Below are 16,037 nucleotides of genomic sequence, written 5' to 3'. Positions count from 1 at the left end.
TAATGCTAATCGGCGACGCGCCCGGCGCGCGCCCAAAGTCAAAACTCGAGGCTTTTCCGGCCCGCGACTTAAAACGAATGACTTCTAACGACAACGCGATACTCAACTACTACTTTTCAGGAGAAGCGTTACGACTGCAGGAGCAGCGATTAGAGCAGGCCCTCAGGCTTCACGGCGGCGATCCGCGCGCTCTGAGTTTCACTCTGGCCCAGCACGTCGTCAACCAACAGAGTAATCAGCAACCATGAAAATTCAGTTACTACTGAGACGAGTGGACCCCTTGGGCGTCAGATCAGATGACCCTGCAGCAGAACGAGCGCATGAACCAACAGCCGGAATCGGTCGAGCGTTCAACGTCCTTGCACGATCACCAGCAGCAGCAGCAGGTCACTATCGGTCATCACCAACAGCAGCAGCAGCCGCAGCAGCAACAGCAGCAGCAGCAGCAGCCTGAAGACCGTGGCGTCAAAAGGAAAGCCGACGAAATGATCGGTAATTCCGAGAGCGCGTAAGAGCGATTACGTTTCCTTCGGTCGACGACGACGTTTCGTCGTCGTCGTCGCTGACGTAACTCGCTCCTGCGCCCAAGTGTGGTCACTAGAATTTCACTCGCTGTCTCAGCAGTACGAAAATACGAAACAAACGGAAGGACTTAGCGAGAAAGAATGTGTACTTCGGTGTCTTCCTGCTCGGATAGAACCGACGTGAGGTCGGACCTCAATCGGAAATTGATCGGGTGGGACCACCCTCGGTTAATGAACTCTCCGAATGGGGCCGCGAAAAGTGAGAATACGTGTACAGCAAAATCGTTGCACGGCGCGAGGCGGTCAAGATTGCAGTGGCGACGATCGTCCCCTCGCGATTTCCTCCCGCGTTCACCCGCGGCTTCGCGTCTTTGTTCCTACATCGGTCCCGCACCGGCGACCACGAACGGACTTTGTGGCGGCGTTCTCGCGCCGTCCTCGTCTCCTACCAGGATGTTCAGAAAACATCGCCACTGCCATGTCGCCGCCTCGGCTTCCGATACGTGCCATAATAACTACCGAAACGCTGCTTAAAGAAACAACAAGTAAGTCACCGCGGACACCTCCTAGTGGGGTAATCCTGAACGGGCCCCCGAGGTACTATAATCTTTCAGTACAAGAGCCGAACGAGCGGCACGCGACGATACCGAGAGTCCAACGGGCGATCTCTCGGCCGTCCCGTGCTGGCCAGGCTCAACAAACCTAACATATATATATATATAAATATTATACATAGATACGTCTATTTCCACCGAACCGCGCTTAAAAGGTTCCACCCCCTCTACGCCCCCCCCCCTAATCGTAAAAAAAGCTCCCGTAATGCTTAATGAAGAGCGGATCGCACACCTAATAATAACACCTACGTACGCAAGCTCATCGTGACGTGTGCGTCCGCGGCGAACGTACCACCACCGGTGAGTGGCGTCGTGTCGTCGCGTAGTACGGTTGTTAATTATATACGTACCGAAAATCCCCTTCCCCGTGTGTGTGTGACTAGACGGACGCGACGCGATCCGCGCGGACGTTCTCTCGGTTGCGATCAACGTTTTGCGCGCGACGGCGACGAAACGACGTTGACACGAGAAACGAACGGTCGTCGGAAACGTAAACGCGTCGGGACAGATACGTACAGCGCACACACACGACCGGACACACGTAAGTACATTACACACACAGCCACACACACATTACACGTATGTACAATACATATATTACAAAACTCATCAGCAGCACACTTTTAAGGTGAAGATATAATGCGCGCAACTTGTGCTCGTTAGTAGCACGAAAACTATTAGCTCATAAGCGAACAAACAAAATATAGTTATTACAAACAGTTATATTATATATATTATATATACATACAGAGTATGAAGAGTATGATAGAGACAAAAAAAAAACGGGCGAAATCCATTCACACTTACACGTTTAACTGAAGGTGCGGTAAGCGTGAAAGAGCGAGCATTTTTCGTGAGCAAAGCACGCGACGAAGAAGAGAGAAATAAGAAAAACTAAATGCTAAATATTATATATATTATATATATAAATATTATAAATAATGAATATAGGGTCTATGAGACTAGGATAGTTAGGCGAAAGGGAAATACGAGTGAATGCGGAGCGCGCGCCCCCGGAAGTTTTACGCGGTCCCAAGTATTGTCGGCGTGAGAATGCGACAGCACAGGTCGAGATGCAGGTGGAAGTAGGGCATGTGCGAGAGAAAGGGAGATGCGCGTATGCGTAATGCGAATGATTTTACGAATGAACGACCTTGGGATTGACGTAGGCTCGCGGGCGCGCCGTCGAGCGAGTGGATTTGACCGAGTGAACGCGAATGCTTCGTGAGCATCAAGGATGAGCGAATGCGAAGACGAGAGTGAGATTTTAGAATGGCGTGCTTCAGGTAATCTGAGGTCCTGTGATCGTTATAAGCGAAATATTTTTTTATTTCCGGGTAATATAATCTGAAACGCGTAAAGCTCTTGCGTCGTTTTGAACTTTTACTTGCAATATACCGTTACGTTCTCGCAATACTTAGGATGAAGAATAAGAAGAAGACGAATAGGAAATAAAGAAGGTGGGTGAACAAAAAAAAAAAGAAAAAAAAGAACGAAAAAACGAGACAAAAGGACAAAAAAGAAAAAGTTGATACGAAGATGAGGATGACGAGGGAGAGACGGAATATGAAGACAAGTCTGTAGGTTTGATCGTGGAGCGAACTTTTAGAGACTCGAGCCAGCTCCCTTCCCTTCCCCTGCCTTTCTAAAAGTATCCTTTCTCATAACGTCCCATCGATCCGAATCTCGAAAGCCGACCAAATTTTTCATTGTCCCGTTTATCTCTCCGAATCATTGACCAAGCTTATGGATCGGTTCGTTTCGACGGGATTATCTTTCGATGAGACCAGACAAGATGAAGACGAGACTCCTGGCTACAAAACACGTTGGAGAGAATCACGTTTGGCATTTCGTTGAAATGAATTTTCTCGGAGCACGAAAACGCGAATTTTTGAAAAAAAAGTAAAGGCCGACAAAAATTACGAGTGGCAATTTAAAAAAACATAAAAGTTAAAACATGGAAAAGTCGATTTAATCTACTTATTACGTGACTCGATTTCATCGGTTCTTCGTCGTGTCTAATTTTTTTTTTTTTTACATATTATTGAATATTGACATTCACCGTTGTTATTGCTCCCTTTCAAAAAACGTATGACTTTTCGTTATAGATCGGCTCGATTAAAAAAATTACCCCTCAGAACTCTTTCGATCCTCGCTTTCCATCGGTAACCATGTTTCCAAAATATAAACCTTTCAAAATTGAATCGAATACGAAATTTCGCCTACGAATACAATCAGCAGAAATCTTCTTCTCTCACTACGTGCTCGGAAAACACTTTCTAAAAAATGAGACCTGTGAAAAAATTTTTCAAACTACTTCACGATATACATGTCTCCTTGCCATCTATCATGTCCATTTGTTCGCCAATTACGAAAATAACCTAACGTCGTCATCTTCGTTGAACGTAAAAGACACGCGCCGAAAAGCCGCCGTATAGCCAGGCTTTTTGACCATCTGGGACGAGAGATGAAAAGATCACTAAAGGATTCATCGTCAAAGCTACATTTAACAATCGCACTTGCCTTACGATCGAAACTCGACGGACACACCCGATATTTTTTCTTTCCTCCAAAAAAAAAGTTCACCAAAAATTATTTGATCTTTCCTCAAAAATATTCTCATTAAGATAAATTTTTTCACGCAGATCGTAAATCCTAAAAATTGGAAAAAATTATAATTCTCTGCGAATTTATCTGCGCGTTTCCCAGGAAAAAATAAAATAAAAGAAAAAAGAGAAAATAAAGTAAGGTCTCCTCGAGTTTCGGCGATCGCAGCCGCAGGTCGATTCATTGATCGTTATTATTCAAGTTTTTGCGTTACAGGGCGTTTTTTCCTCGGATTAAGTAGTATGTAAATACACCTTGATATCACAAGCATAAACTGAGAATTTACTGGTAAACTTAAACGAACGTACATAATGCGAAATAGGGTTAGTTTCTATGTAAATACCTAAAGCTGGACGAGTGCATACACCTCGTTCACGCAACCAACAATAATCGTTTCTTATCGAACCAGTGCTTATGTTCATTGTCGGCGCGTGCCCACGACGACCGGCGATCGCTTCCGCTTTCCAGCTTCCGTCGCCCTGAAGGGCGGATTTCACACCTTCAAGGGGAAGCCGCGTGCGGGTACGATCGCTGTCTCTCGGGCACCACCGATCGGGAAATTCATTTTTCTTTTTCTCGACACTGATACTCTGACACATTGATACACTTACATACAGACACACTCACACAATACGGCATTGCGATGGATTGTACAGCTACGATAGGAAAACATCTAAACGCAAACGTCGCACACTTCGACGCCCACTTAACATCGTAGGGATCAAATTTTTCGCGAACATTTCTACGGACAAAAAATTGCGTAGTTTTTTTTCGGATTAAAAAGAAAATCCGAGATAAAAGGTATAGAAATAAAAAAAAAAAAAAAAATTTTGCCGCGTTTCTGTGCGAAAGATGCGTGCTGCAGAAAATAAAGGACGAAAGAAATTGAAGAAAATCTGGCGGAGAGAACGTATGCGAACCTGACAAATTAGAAAATCTGCTTAGAAAAGGAGTGTTAGTTAATATCGGCGTGGTTGAGAATGAACGACGGGGAGCGAATGAGCAGAATTTAGTTAGGCGAAGCTGTTAGCACACGTGTTGCGCAACCAAAGCGCGAGGCAAATGCTCGTCGGAAATTCGCGAGTCATCCGATTTTCTAATAGAACACGTAATTTCATTTTACGATCCTTAATCGAGGCGTCGAGATATACTGAGAACGGTGCACGAAAACGGGTAGTAAGAGCGCGAAATAGCGAAGCAGGAAAGGATGGAAAGGTCAGCGTTTAATAATTACCACCATCTCACTATCACCATCACAAAAAAAAAAAAAATAGTGAAACAGCGACAACAATACAAAACACTACCATCACTATCACGTCGGGATCCTTCATGATAAAATCGCGGTCATGAAACGATTGATAGACGACTGCTTTCGACCGGTGCATCCTGCCGTGCGCCGAGGGTTGCTTTTTCAATCAGTAAAGCGACGTTAACTATCGGCGGGATGATTCCCCAACCTTCGCATCCCCGCGCGAGAAGGAAGAAATCCCGAGGCGCCGGCCCGTGCCCCGCGAACGTGTACCATAATTTTAAATTTAATCGGAGGATAATACAAAAAAAGTAAAACGTAATAAAACACACACACAAGCGCGTTAAACAATAGATCTAGTAGTGTATGTTCTGTAATCAACTGAGACGTAAGCGAGGATAAAGATAAAGAAAAAGTAATAATAAAAAAAAAACTTCCCCCGCGGCTCGTACCGCGGTGGGGGGGAAAAAAAGCACAAAAAAATAATTTACAAATATATTGATTTACATATGCCCGTAACTCGTAAGAGGGCCGGTGGCGCAAACGCGCCCGCGTGAGATTTTCGGGCTCTACGATGATAGGAGAAAACGGCGGGACGTTGTCCGCGAGCCGCGGCGCAAAACGAGCTCGCGGTCACAAAGCGGAAGCGGAAAAAGCGCGAGAGACCGTGAACAATCTAAAGAGACGGTTGGGTTGTCCGTCATCGTCGCGAGGGAGGCAACGAAGCCGCGCAAAGACGACGGTATCGAGGCGGAAATAAGAGCGGCTGAGGAGCGACGAGATACAAGAGGAAGACGCCCAACGACGGGAGAATCCAGGAAGGAACGTCCCGAGGTGTCACGGACGACCTGATGCGCTAACAAGCGCCCGACCGTGGTCCACAACCGTGGAAACGACTAAGATAGTCGAAAAGAGGCCCACAATGGTAAACGACGAAAATATGTATGTATATATACGAGAATGTATATATATACATACGACGAGGAAAATCCACAGCGCGACGTCGACTGCAAAATCGGCCCTGCCCATAATCTTAATCTCTTTCATGTAAATTTGCTAAATGTTTAAATAATCTAAAAAGTGCCATAGCCCGGATGCGCTGGTGCATACTCCCAGCGCATACACACTTACAAATACGACTCGACCTTCACGAATCAAACGGAAAATCCGCGGACGTGCGGGCGCGCGTTACGCGCGGCCGCCGCCGCGGTAGAATTGGTATTCACGCCAAGGAACAGATACAACAGTGACAGAAATCAACGCAAACAAAGTACCTACAAAGCGGGCGCGTGTCCCCGACACGCGGAGGGCCGTGCCCTAAACGACACACAAGTTAAAGCAAAGTTGCCCTGGTTCCACGAGCGTGCAACCCCGCGCGCTCAAACATATCTCAATACACGAGCGCGCGCGTATGCGTGCGTGCGTGCGTGCGCGCGCGTTCACCCTCATAGCACACGATGACAACGACACGATCTTCACACTTCTCTACACTTAAAGCACACTTTTGTACACTTAACTACAGACGCTACGGATATGTAAAGCCAATTAATTTTGTAAATTGTCCAAAAAGGAATTTTTGAAAAGACACGATTCGGCCCCGAAATAACGTTATATTTTCGCGTGCGTCGCGCAGAACACACTAATCCGCCTGGAAAAAGTCCCTTTTCGCCGAAGAAAGGGTGAGAAAGTGAGGGAGGAGGGTCTCGCTTTCCAGGCGGAGGCGCGTCTTCTCAGACGCCGTTGAAAAAACGATTTTTCACGGTAATTTAAGAGAAAATAGCAAAATTCGTGGATGATGTAATAGCACACGCGTTTGTGCTCGTAGTGATACGTAAATACATGAAAAAACGCGGTAAAATTTCGCGGCCTTTGGCATACGTTTGGATGCAGTACCGATGATGAACGGAGCGTGCGCGCTCGCGGGAGATACGCGTGAGCGTGCACGCTCGAAACGCGTCCCGGACTTGACACAAGAGTACCCGGATGTGACGTGTGGGTGGCCTCTTTGTCGGGCCGAGTCCCGACGCTGAACAGGTGGCGAGGGTGCCGAAGAACCTCGTCGACAAGGGTCGACGAGAAAAACGAGAGAAAGATTTTTCTGAGTGGCAAGACGGCGAACCAAGTTCGAGACCGAGTTCTCAGCCGTGCGGAAGATGCAGATAATGGAAAGGCACCTCGGATGCCACCGAGAGACCCCCTGTTCCACGAGACGCAACCACGAAAGGTGTAATAACCACATAAGGAACACACAACCAAGAGGAATGTGGCAGCGGCAATTGCATAAGGGCCGTTGTTCGAGTGCGGCTTTGCAAGCAAAAACCGTTGATTTGTTTTCGATCGGGTTTTAATTTTTTAATGAAATAATCTCACGACGCGCGAATACATATCGCACGTACGATCGGCCGCGCGCGTACGGTCGCGCCCGGCGCAAGGATTTTGCGGTGCAGCTATGATTGCGCGGCAATATTTGCTGGGTGCAACGGCGTGACGTACGACGTACGCGTATATTATTCGCGGCAGTGTGTATCGTAAGTGCGCAGCATATGATAAAACCGACAGTCTAGCAGTGCGAGCGCCTCGGCGGCATTCGCGTCTTCACGCGGTGACCCTGACCGAGCCTCCGTGATTAAAAACCGGAATAAGTTGTTTAAATGTCCACTATATAAATGAAAGAGCCATAGTTGTTAAGGCGGTGGGTTCCGTCGTTCGGCGAGTCGATTCGACCATACATAGCACACGCGTTCGTCCTGGCCCCAGAGAGAGAACTTCGAGAGAGATGACGGCAGCGAGTCAACGGGTAATACCCTACGTGGAAACGGATTACGGAGACTTCAACGACCGCGATAACAAAATTTTCGGCAAACCGGTAATAAAAAAAATTTTCCGTGGTTCCTGGCAGATCGAAACAATCAAGGCGGTCGAGGCAATCTGATTTACGAATTTGGCATCTAAATGCAATGTTTGGCAACCAAAATTCGATTAATTCCACTCCACATTCTTGACATTCCTGACATTAGGCACGACACTCTCATTCTTCTTGAATTCTCCCGAGAGAACGGCAATCAATACCGATGATAGAAGTAAGTCGGAGTGTCGCGCTTAACGTCAAGCGTGTAACGAAAATGTGGATCTTAATCTCGGCCGCCGAGCGGATGGGAAAGAAAAAGTAGGAAATCACCGGGAGCAGAGAGAGCATCTAAAGACTCTAAACCTTATGATCGATCGAAGTCGTGAAGAAGTAGCGACTGCCATGATCCCAAACAATTTACACTATTAATAACGGTCGACGACGACGAGCGTGCGGACCCATCGCGCTGCCTCATCGCGGATAGATCATGCGAACACGAATATGTCGATCGTACCGCGTGATCTTCCCACGGCGAGGCGATACTCTTTTCAAAATATTCTTCATACTTACGTTCAGGAGAATGTGTTTCTTTCAACCTCAACCTGAGCAACCCCCCGCATGCGTGTCCGAGGTGAGAGGCCGAGTCCGTTTATCTGGCAACAAATTGAATAAAAAAAAATATAATATAAGAAAGAAAATGTTAATTATGTGAAAGACAAGTGAAATCATAACGTACGAAAAATTATGGATTTATCAAAAGCGTATAACTAAATAGGCATAAAAAAAAAAGTAAAAATAATAACGCAACACGCGAACGTGAGATGAATCAATACATGTCCGCTGAGTGGGTGCCTTCGTCAGGGTTTTCCGTTACAGTAAACAGACAGTTCTCAAGTATAACTCACAATTAGTAGTGCTATAGTAGGACAGTAATCACAGTGTACCGCAGTTAAACAGTTAAATAAGTAAGTATACAGGAAGCACGTGGTCTTTTTCAGTGTCTGCAGAATCTTGTCGTACACCATCTACCGTTAATCGGATAGTGGCGCGACCGGAAGTATACCGGATTCATTTCGTGTGCAACTTCCTATTGAAACCTCTCCCATCCCGATCCACCGTTTGACTAAGCGTTTCCATCCCCGAGGGGACTTGTGACTCAGTTCTTTGGGCCTCGAGCGGCCGGCGCGAAAAATTCGATCGCATTACTTGAGAAAAAATCTAAGAGCAAAATTAAAAAAAAAAAAAAAAAAGAAAAAAAATTTCCCAACCTCACCGAATCGGTCGCTCGCAACCTCTCCTTTCACGATTCAATCGACATTTAATAAATAAATATGATAATAAGTGTACTAAGTGTCTGTAGTTTAGCCAACGTGTACGTTGTATACTCTGAGATAGGCGCGAGAAAGCAAGCTGATGAAGCTGATAGGGCGCGAGGTGGAGAAGATAGCGAGAGAAAGAAGGAGAGAGATAGACGATTGCACGGTGGAGCCATATTTAACTAACTGATAACGATTAATTAATTACAGTAATCATTCAAGATGACTTAATTAACAGTTAACCGTACCGCATACACACATGAATAATTATTAATTACACGTACTCCAGTATATAAGTAAGGACCGAGCGGTAGCGCCGCGCATACCGCGCGCACCGCCTCTATTCAATAAAGAAATCGCGGAGGCACTCACTACGGAGATCAACGAGAAAGGACTTTGGGACTCGGACGCGAATCGGAGGGTACCTGAACACGCGAGCCGGGATTTCAGATTGAAATTATCCGCCGAGTAATCAACGTGAAAGAAATAAAAAAAAAATAAAAATAAAAAAAGCGCCAAGTTTGGCGACTCTCGGAAGTTCGTCCGACTCCATCCGGCGTCGGATGCTCAACCGTTTGATTAACCCTTTGATCGACCGACGTTCGTCCAGGACCATTTCAGACCGCTCGACGATATCGCGATTGCGTTCGGGCAATGCGTGTTCAGGTGTCCCGCGCCCCATTATTTTAACGATCTTTCAAGTGCAACGTTAAGTTATTTCACTTACAACGTTGTTTTTCTACACAATACAAAATACCCTACCACCTGTCCCCACCGGCGAACCAATCCACCTCATCACGCTCCCGCAGGAACAAAGCATCCCTTTCACCCACCGCCCCAACCGTTCATCCCCCATATACAATGTTGTCTCACGTCTGTTCGCGGTAAACTTGGTTGTGAGTCTAGCGGCGATCGCGCTTCGTTCCACGATTGAGAAAATAAAAAATACGGACATTTTTTTACTTTTAGCAAAAGAGAATTTCGGAGAGATGCCGCTTTTTGTTTCTGCATCCTCGAAGTATTGCCTTTGGATAAGTTTAGAAAATTACTTGAAAAAAGTGATGCAGATTAATTGTACTGTTCTGATGGATACATTTTCGGCAAAGGAACGAAGCGCGATTTGGCCTTGACTCCGGAAAGAAAAAAAAAAAAGCGGACGTTAAGTTTCAGAATTCAGACTTTTACGTACAGTTAGTTACCGAGTAATACAGCGCAAGTTATCGTTAATTTTCGACGCACAGCCTCGTCGCGACGAGGACAGCTCTGCAAAACTTTTGCATGCGAACCACCAGCACGATGCTCCAAAGAGCGCGACGAGGATGCGCGTGCAGGTTTAATGGTATCGATTGAGTTTGGTCGAAGTCCCCTTTTGGGCAAACACACCGACGCACTTTCGGTCCCGCCGGCCAGCATCGTTCGACAGAAAAAAAATTTGGAAAAAAAGAGAGAATGAAAGGGGAAAAAACGATCTCAAGCCTCCGAGAAGATCGCGGCAGAGAAGAAGCGATCTTTCGTTCGAAATTCAATTCTAGTCAAAAAAAGGTACAAAGCCGAGACGGGTGTTAACTCGGACAGGCGAAATCGGTACTTATTTAATGAGGTAAAAGAAAGAGGGAGACGGAAAGAGAAAAGGAAAGTAGGAGGCTTGAGGATGAGATAATTTCGATGAGATTGTGCGGCGCGCATATCACCTCTGCGTGCGAGAAAGAAATGAAGAAAATAAAATCAAGAGATCAAAAAGAGAAATAAAAAAAAAGGGAAAGAAGGGAAAACATGATGCTGGAGATGCAATCTGTGGAATTGGCGGGATGGCGGGACCGTGCACGAGGAAATATCTGCGTTGCTGACAAAACGTAGCCTCTTTTCGTTGTGTCAAACCGCCGGCCAGGATCCGGGCCGATCCTTGTATAAGCAAAAACGATAAACATTCAAAAAGTTATAAAAAAAAAAGATGAATGTACGGTGCGAATGGATCTTTCATGAAGCTTCGATTGTTGTTGTTCCATCGAGTTTTTCCTTTTGCATATAAAAATACCCACCCTCACGCTTTTCTGGTGAGGCTGTTAGACGGGATCTCTCACGTAATGTCTCGCTCGAAAAAAAAATTAATTGACCCATGATCGACGAAGATACGTGAAAAGCAAATTCGCAAAGTAATAAAATAAATTAAAACGTCGAGAATCCGTCTAGCAAGCCCCAGCTTTTCGATACCGCGATTAGCCTACGACTTTATTATGATTACTATTAATTATTAATTATTATAATTATTATTACAACGAGATTGCCAGAGGGCAATTGGAGGCGTATTTTATAGAGAAATGAAAGGGAGAGGGGAAAAAGAGAGAAAAAGAGAGAGAGAAAAAAATCCGGGATGCAATTCTCTCGGTTCAAAGTTCGGATCGTCGAAGCCATAATACGTTACAAAATAATAATTCTTAAGTAAATCGACGAGAAGCGGTAGTAAGAAAAGAGAAGCCACATTTCGAGAGCCTCCCCCTTTTTTTCTTTTCCTTCTTTACGCGGCTCCTTTTCTTTTTAATTGTACACACACACAAAACACACCTACACGCTAATCACGACATAAACTGATTAAGTACTATACGTCACTTAGCGATTAAATATTTTTACGCGAAAGTAAAAAACGGAACACGATACCGCGTTAGGAAATTACAATCCTTCTCTCTTCCTTTATTATTATTATTTTTATAATTATTATTATTATTGCTAATAATAATTATTATTAGGCACTTAAACATCGAAATTTTATTGTTGTTAATAATCGCGCGAGATTGGTTTTCATTATGTTTGTTATATTTTTCTTTTTAGTTAGACGCGTGGTATCGCACGACTGAGAAAGACGGAGATGATAGAGGCAAATTGTCGTTAATTAAGATTTATGTGTTCTGCGTTTTTCTTTGCGCCTTAGACTTATCAAATTCGACTCTCGCTTTCTCAATTTATTTTTCTTTTTTTAATTTACTCGCGTATGATGTACGCCACGTAAGAGCTATTCAAATTTTACGTTCCTTTTTTGCGCTCCCCCCCTTTTTTTTTTTTTTTTACCAGAGTACTTTCTTCGTTTGGAAGACGAAGAGTGCAGGGACTAATCTCGATCTCATTTTACGCGCCGCGTCGCGGAGAAAATCGAGCTCGTTCGAAACGACGAGCCGCGAGGATTGAATTTTATTTCTTCCACGTCCCATTGTACGTACTCTTCAATCGTCTCATCGCAACGTTTTCGTTCGCCGAGCCGCGGAATTACTATTGAAGACCACGCTTTCAGTCTCCACGCGACTATTTTTTTCGGTCTCGTTATGAGAGAGTTCCTATTTAATAAAAAAATTTTTTTTTTAAAGTAATAAAATAAAATAATCGGTAAGAGAAAGATTCTCTGCGGAGAAAGTAGAAAAGAAGAGAAAAGCGAGCGTGGTAGAAAACGCGGCGTTCGGCGAGCGAGCTCGTCAAGTTACGTTTGCTAGTCAGAATTGGTTTAAAAACGACGAAACAAGCTAGAGATTTTTACGATTAGTTACTGCCTATTATTAATTAACTAATTAGTCGGTTAAGCGTAGCCGTTACGTTAGCTAGTTAGCGGCCCTACTCTCTGGCTGCACTCATCCTGAAAACGTAAAGTAGGTCAACTTGTACCACGTGCACGCATACGCGCGCATCCTGCACACAACACGCACGCACCCTTCCCACATGTACACGCAACGTTATACAAACTACGGTTCTTTAGTTACTACTCATATAGATTGAGTCTTGATCTTCGATTAATGAAAATTACTTGCAATCCGTCGGAACGTAGGTCACGTTAAATTTTAGCCGACAACTTCATTCTTATTTTTGTTACGATCCTCCTTATTTTTCCTCCCATGCCTTAGACGCATACACTCACGCAGGCTTAGCCTGCCGTAACTATTACATAATAGTAGTGCCAACACTACCACCACTCCTATTATTACACCTACTGCTACCGCTATCGCTAGAAAATATTAGTACATCGCTATTATTATTATTATTATTATATTATGTTATATATTATATGTTATTATTATAACAATATTATTAATTATTAATATTATAATTATTATTATATTATCGGCAGTGTATGTGTTAGAATCCGTGTTATAAACTGTTCTGTCTTCGTTCGCGTATGATACATTAGGTAAATCGATGTGATACATGTCTAGTTCTCTTTGTGTCAATTCAATCGTAATTAGTTCTTTTCTTTACAACCCTTTTCTTTTCGTTTTGTAATTCACCTTTCGTATATGTGGTTCCTCGCGCGCGCCCACGCACGTGCACAATTGACAACGGCTTCTTTTGCCCAAGAGAGAGAGCAGGATGTGTCGAATCTTTAAAATACGCTGACGATTGTCACATGGAGTTTAGGACACGTGCATTTATTAAATTTTATCGTTACCTATTATACCTTGTCGATGAAGTACCGGGCGTACGAACGCTTAAACTCGCAAGCAACAGAGGGGGATAACTCTTGAAAATCTTTTCCCCCTAGTCGCATCGAAAAATTTGGATGCGCGCTTGAGCTAAAATTCGATACCTCGGAATACTTTAAGTACATTAAAATATATTACATATGTGATGCGACGTGAAATTAATGTTACATTGATCTCGACATGGCGTACTCGTACACCCGGCAATATTCGTTATTAATTAAACGCTATTAGTTATTATCAGTTACTGCAATTAGTGCTATTACCACTATTATTAGTTATCGCTATCGACTCTTGATGCATTCTTTATTGTCGATTGGCGAGATAACTATTTCAATTGCCCTCTCCATCCCGAGCGCGCTTCGTTCATTACTGCCGCATTAATTACTCATATTCATATTAATCAGTCACTCACATTTAATATTTCAAATTCACATTTAGAATTAATACGAAATTAAGAGAGAAATTCCTGATGCCGTTACGTTCGTGGGATAAAATAAAAATAGCTCGCAATTTTGACACCGCGAGCATTCGAAATCGGTTTGTTGTTCGTGATTACGTGCGGCAGCATCTGATACGGAGCCAGCCGATCGAGATGGAGAGCGATGTACGCGATTTGAGATGTTTCGATGGAGAATTTAATGTTCGAAAGGTGCGATAACGAGCTAAAAAAAATCAGAAGCTGCGACAAAGAATGCCGAAGCGAGGAGAAAGATCTTTCTCCTCGCTAATCATTCTGGTCGCTTCTGATTGCAATTAGAGAAGCTATGGGATCCTCAAAGCGCCAATGCATGTCGCGAGCTACGTACATACCATTTTGAATTTTGGAACTAATTAATGCGCGAAAAAAAATATATAGAAATAAAAAAAAAACTATCTGAAAACAAGTACTACATAGTAAGAAAAGAAAAAGAGAGAGAGGAGAAAGCATGTCATACAATTAAATTCATACATACAATCTCTTTCGGTTACGAGCGAGTTCCGCATTGTGTAGGTTGTCTCATTGATGATTACGATGTGATGATTAATCTCTACGAGATAAGAACGAGAATGGTCGATGATTGCGACTAACGGTGGAAGAGCGAGATCCAAATTGTGAAATCGCGAGAGCCTTTTTGCACGAAAGCGCATTACAAGCGTATGCGTATCTCTAGAAACGTTCTTTTTGTTGTTGTTGATGATGATAATGATAATACGTCTATGAAACGAAAGGGTGCTTCTGTACGATGGAAGGAGCTTCGGGCACGCGTGGAAGGAAAATTCGAAATTCGGAAAAAAAAAAAAAAAAATCTAGTCTTTTCCCTACCACGTACGCGATGATCCGAATCTGTCTCGCGTACGTGAGCAGTGTTCGATGAGAATTCAAAAACTAGCGTGTATCGATAGCTACTGGAATCAAATATTTTAGGTCAGCCAATCGGCCGTCAATTATCTTTCCAGATGCGACGACGACGGGTGACCAGGATCACGAATAAAAGTACTCCCGTCGGTTTCTCTGACGAGGCAATTATATTCCAACGCCCGATCGGAGTGCGAGACGCAGATTTCAATTGCAGATTCGTCTCGCGGTCCAGCTCACCCTTCGCCGCCGCAGTTTCTAGCCGAAAAACATGCTCAATTCTTATCGATCAATCATGTCACGCTGCATATTTAGACGCTCGAAAGATGTGTGTTTGATTTACGTGGCGCAAAATTTATTGAGAAAAAATATAAAAAAAGTATACGGCGCTTCGCCGAGGCTTTCTCGAATTTGAAAACAATATCTTTGGTAATTTCTCATGTGAAATACTTCATTCGAGTTTTAACAACGCGCAATGCGGCGCGCGAGAAGGCCTCGGCGTAGCATCGCGGTTCTTTCGAACATATCAAAATACAATGTGCTCCACGTGGGAACATTACTACGACATTACTTTCGACGTGTAATTAGATTGTAAGTGTAATCCGATAAAACACACGCGTCTATGCGCGTGCCGCGACACGCGCTCGCGCATAGCCGCCATTGAACACTGCACGATCGATGGACCGCGAAATAAAAACAGGTAACCAGCGCGAAATCGAGGATGGGAAAAGATCCGATCCTTGAAACATCCTTTAGGCTTACGATCGAGGATTAAGAGTTTGTTAGATGTTAATGTCTGCGGAGCGAGTCGGCTTGGCGCTTAATGAAAGTGATCTTCGCGCGAAATTTTTCTTACGAAAAAAAAAAAAAAAAAAAAAAAAAGGAAAAGAGTCAAATTCACTTCAGAAATTTTGATACATGAAATGAAATTGATCTATGCGATTTAAAGTCTTTTTACGACGACGAAAAGAAATGTATACGACAAGATAATTGAGGAGCTCGGTCCGATAAAGAGAACTCGAACTATGGAGATCATTTCGAGAAGATCGCGAGGCCGATTCGCGGGCGTGTAGATCGAGGATA

General features: G+C 44.0%; 1 protein-coding gene across 8 annotated transcripts in view; it reads left to right on the top strand.

The window, feature by feature from the left end:
* Dati (zinc finger protein datilografo) overlaps positions 1-15,842 on the top strand; it is an 85,357-nt gene extending 69,515 nt beyond the window's left edge. For all 8 annotated transcript variants that reach the window (XM_070660308.1, XM_070660271.1, XM_070660299.1 and 5 more), the window contains one exon: positions 121-15,842. In XM_070660308.1, coding sequence (XP_070516409.1) covers positions 121-248 — 128 coding nt within the window. In that variant the 3' untranslated portion in view covers positions 249-15,842. The remainder of the gene's footprint in view (positions 1-120) is intronic.
* The last annotated feature ends 195 nt before the right edge of the window (positions 15,843-16,037 follow it).

The sequence above is a fragment of the Cardiocondyla obscurior genome, linkage group LG01 (genome assembly GCF_019399895.1).
Source record: "Cardiocondyla obscurior isolate alpha-2009 linkage group LG01, Cobs3.1, whole genome shotgun sequence".
Lineage (NCBI taxonomy): Eukaryota > Metazoa > Arthropoda > Insecta > Hymenoptera > Formicidae > Cardiocondyla > Cardiocondyla obscurior.
The sequence above is the reverse complement of the archived record's forward strand: the minus strand, read 5'-3'. Positions and strand labels throughout refer to the sequence as shown.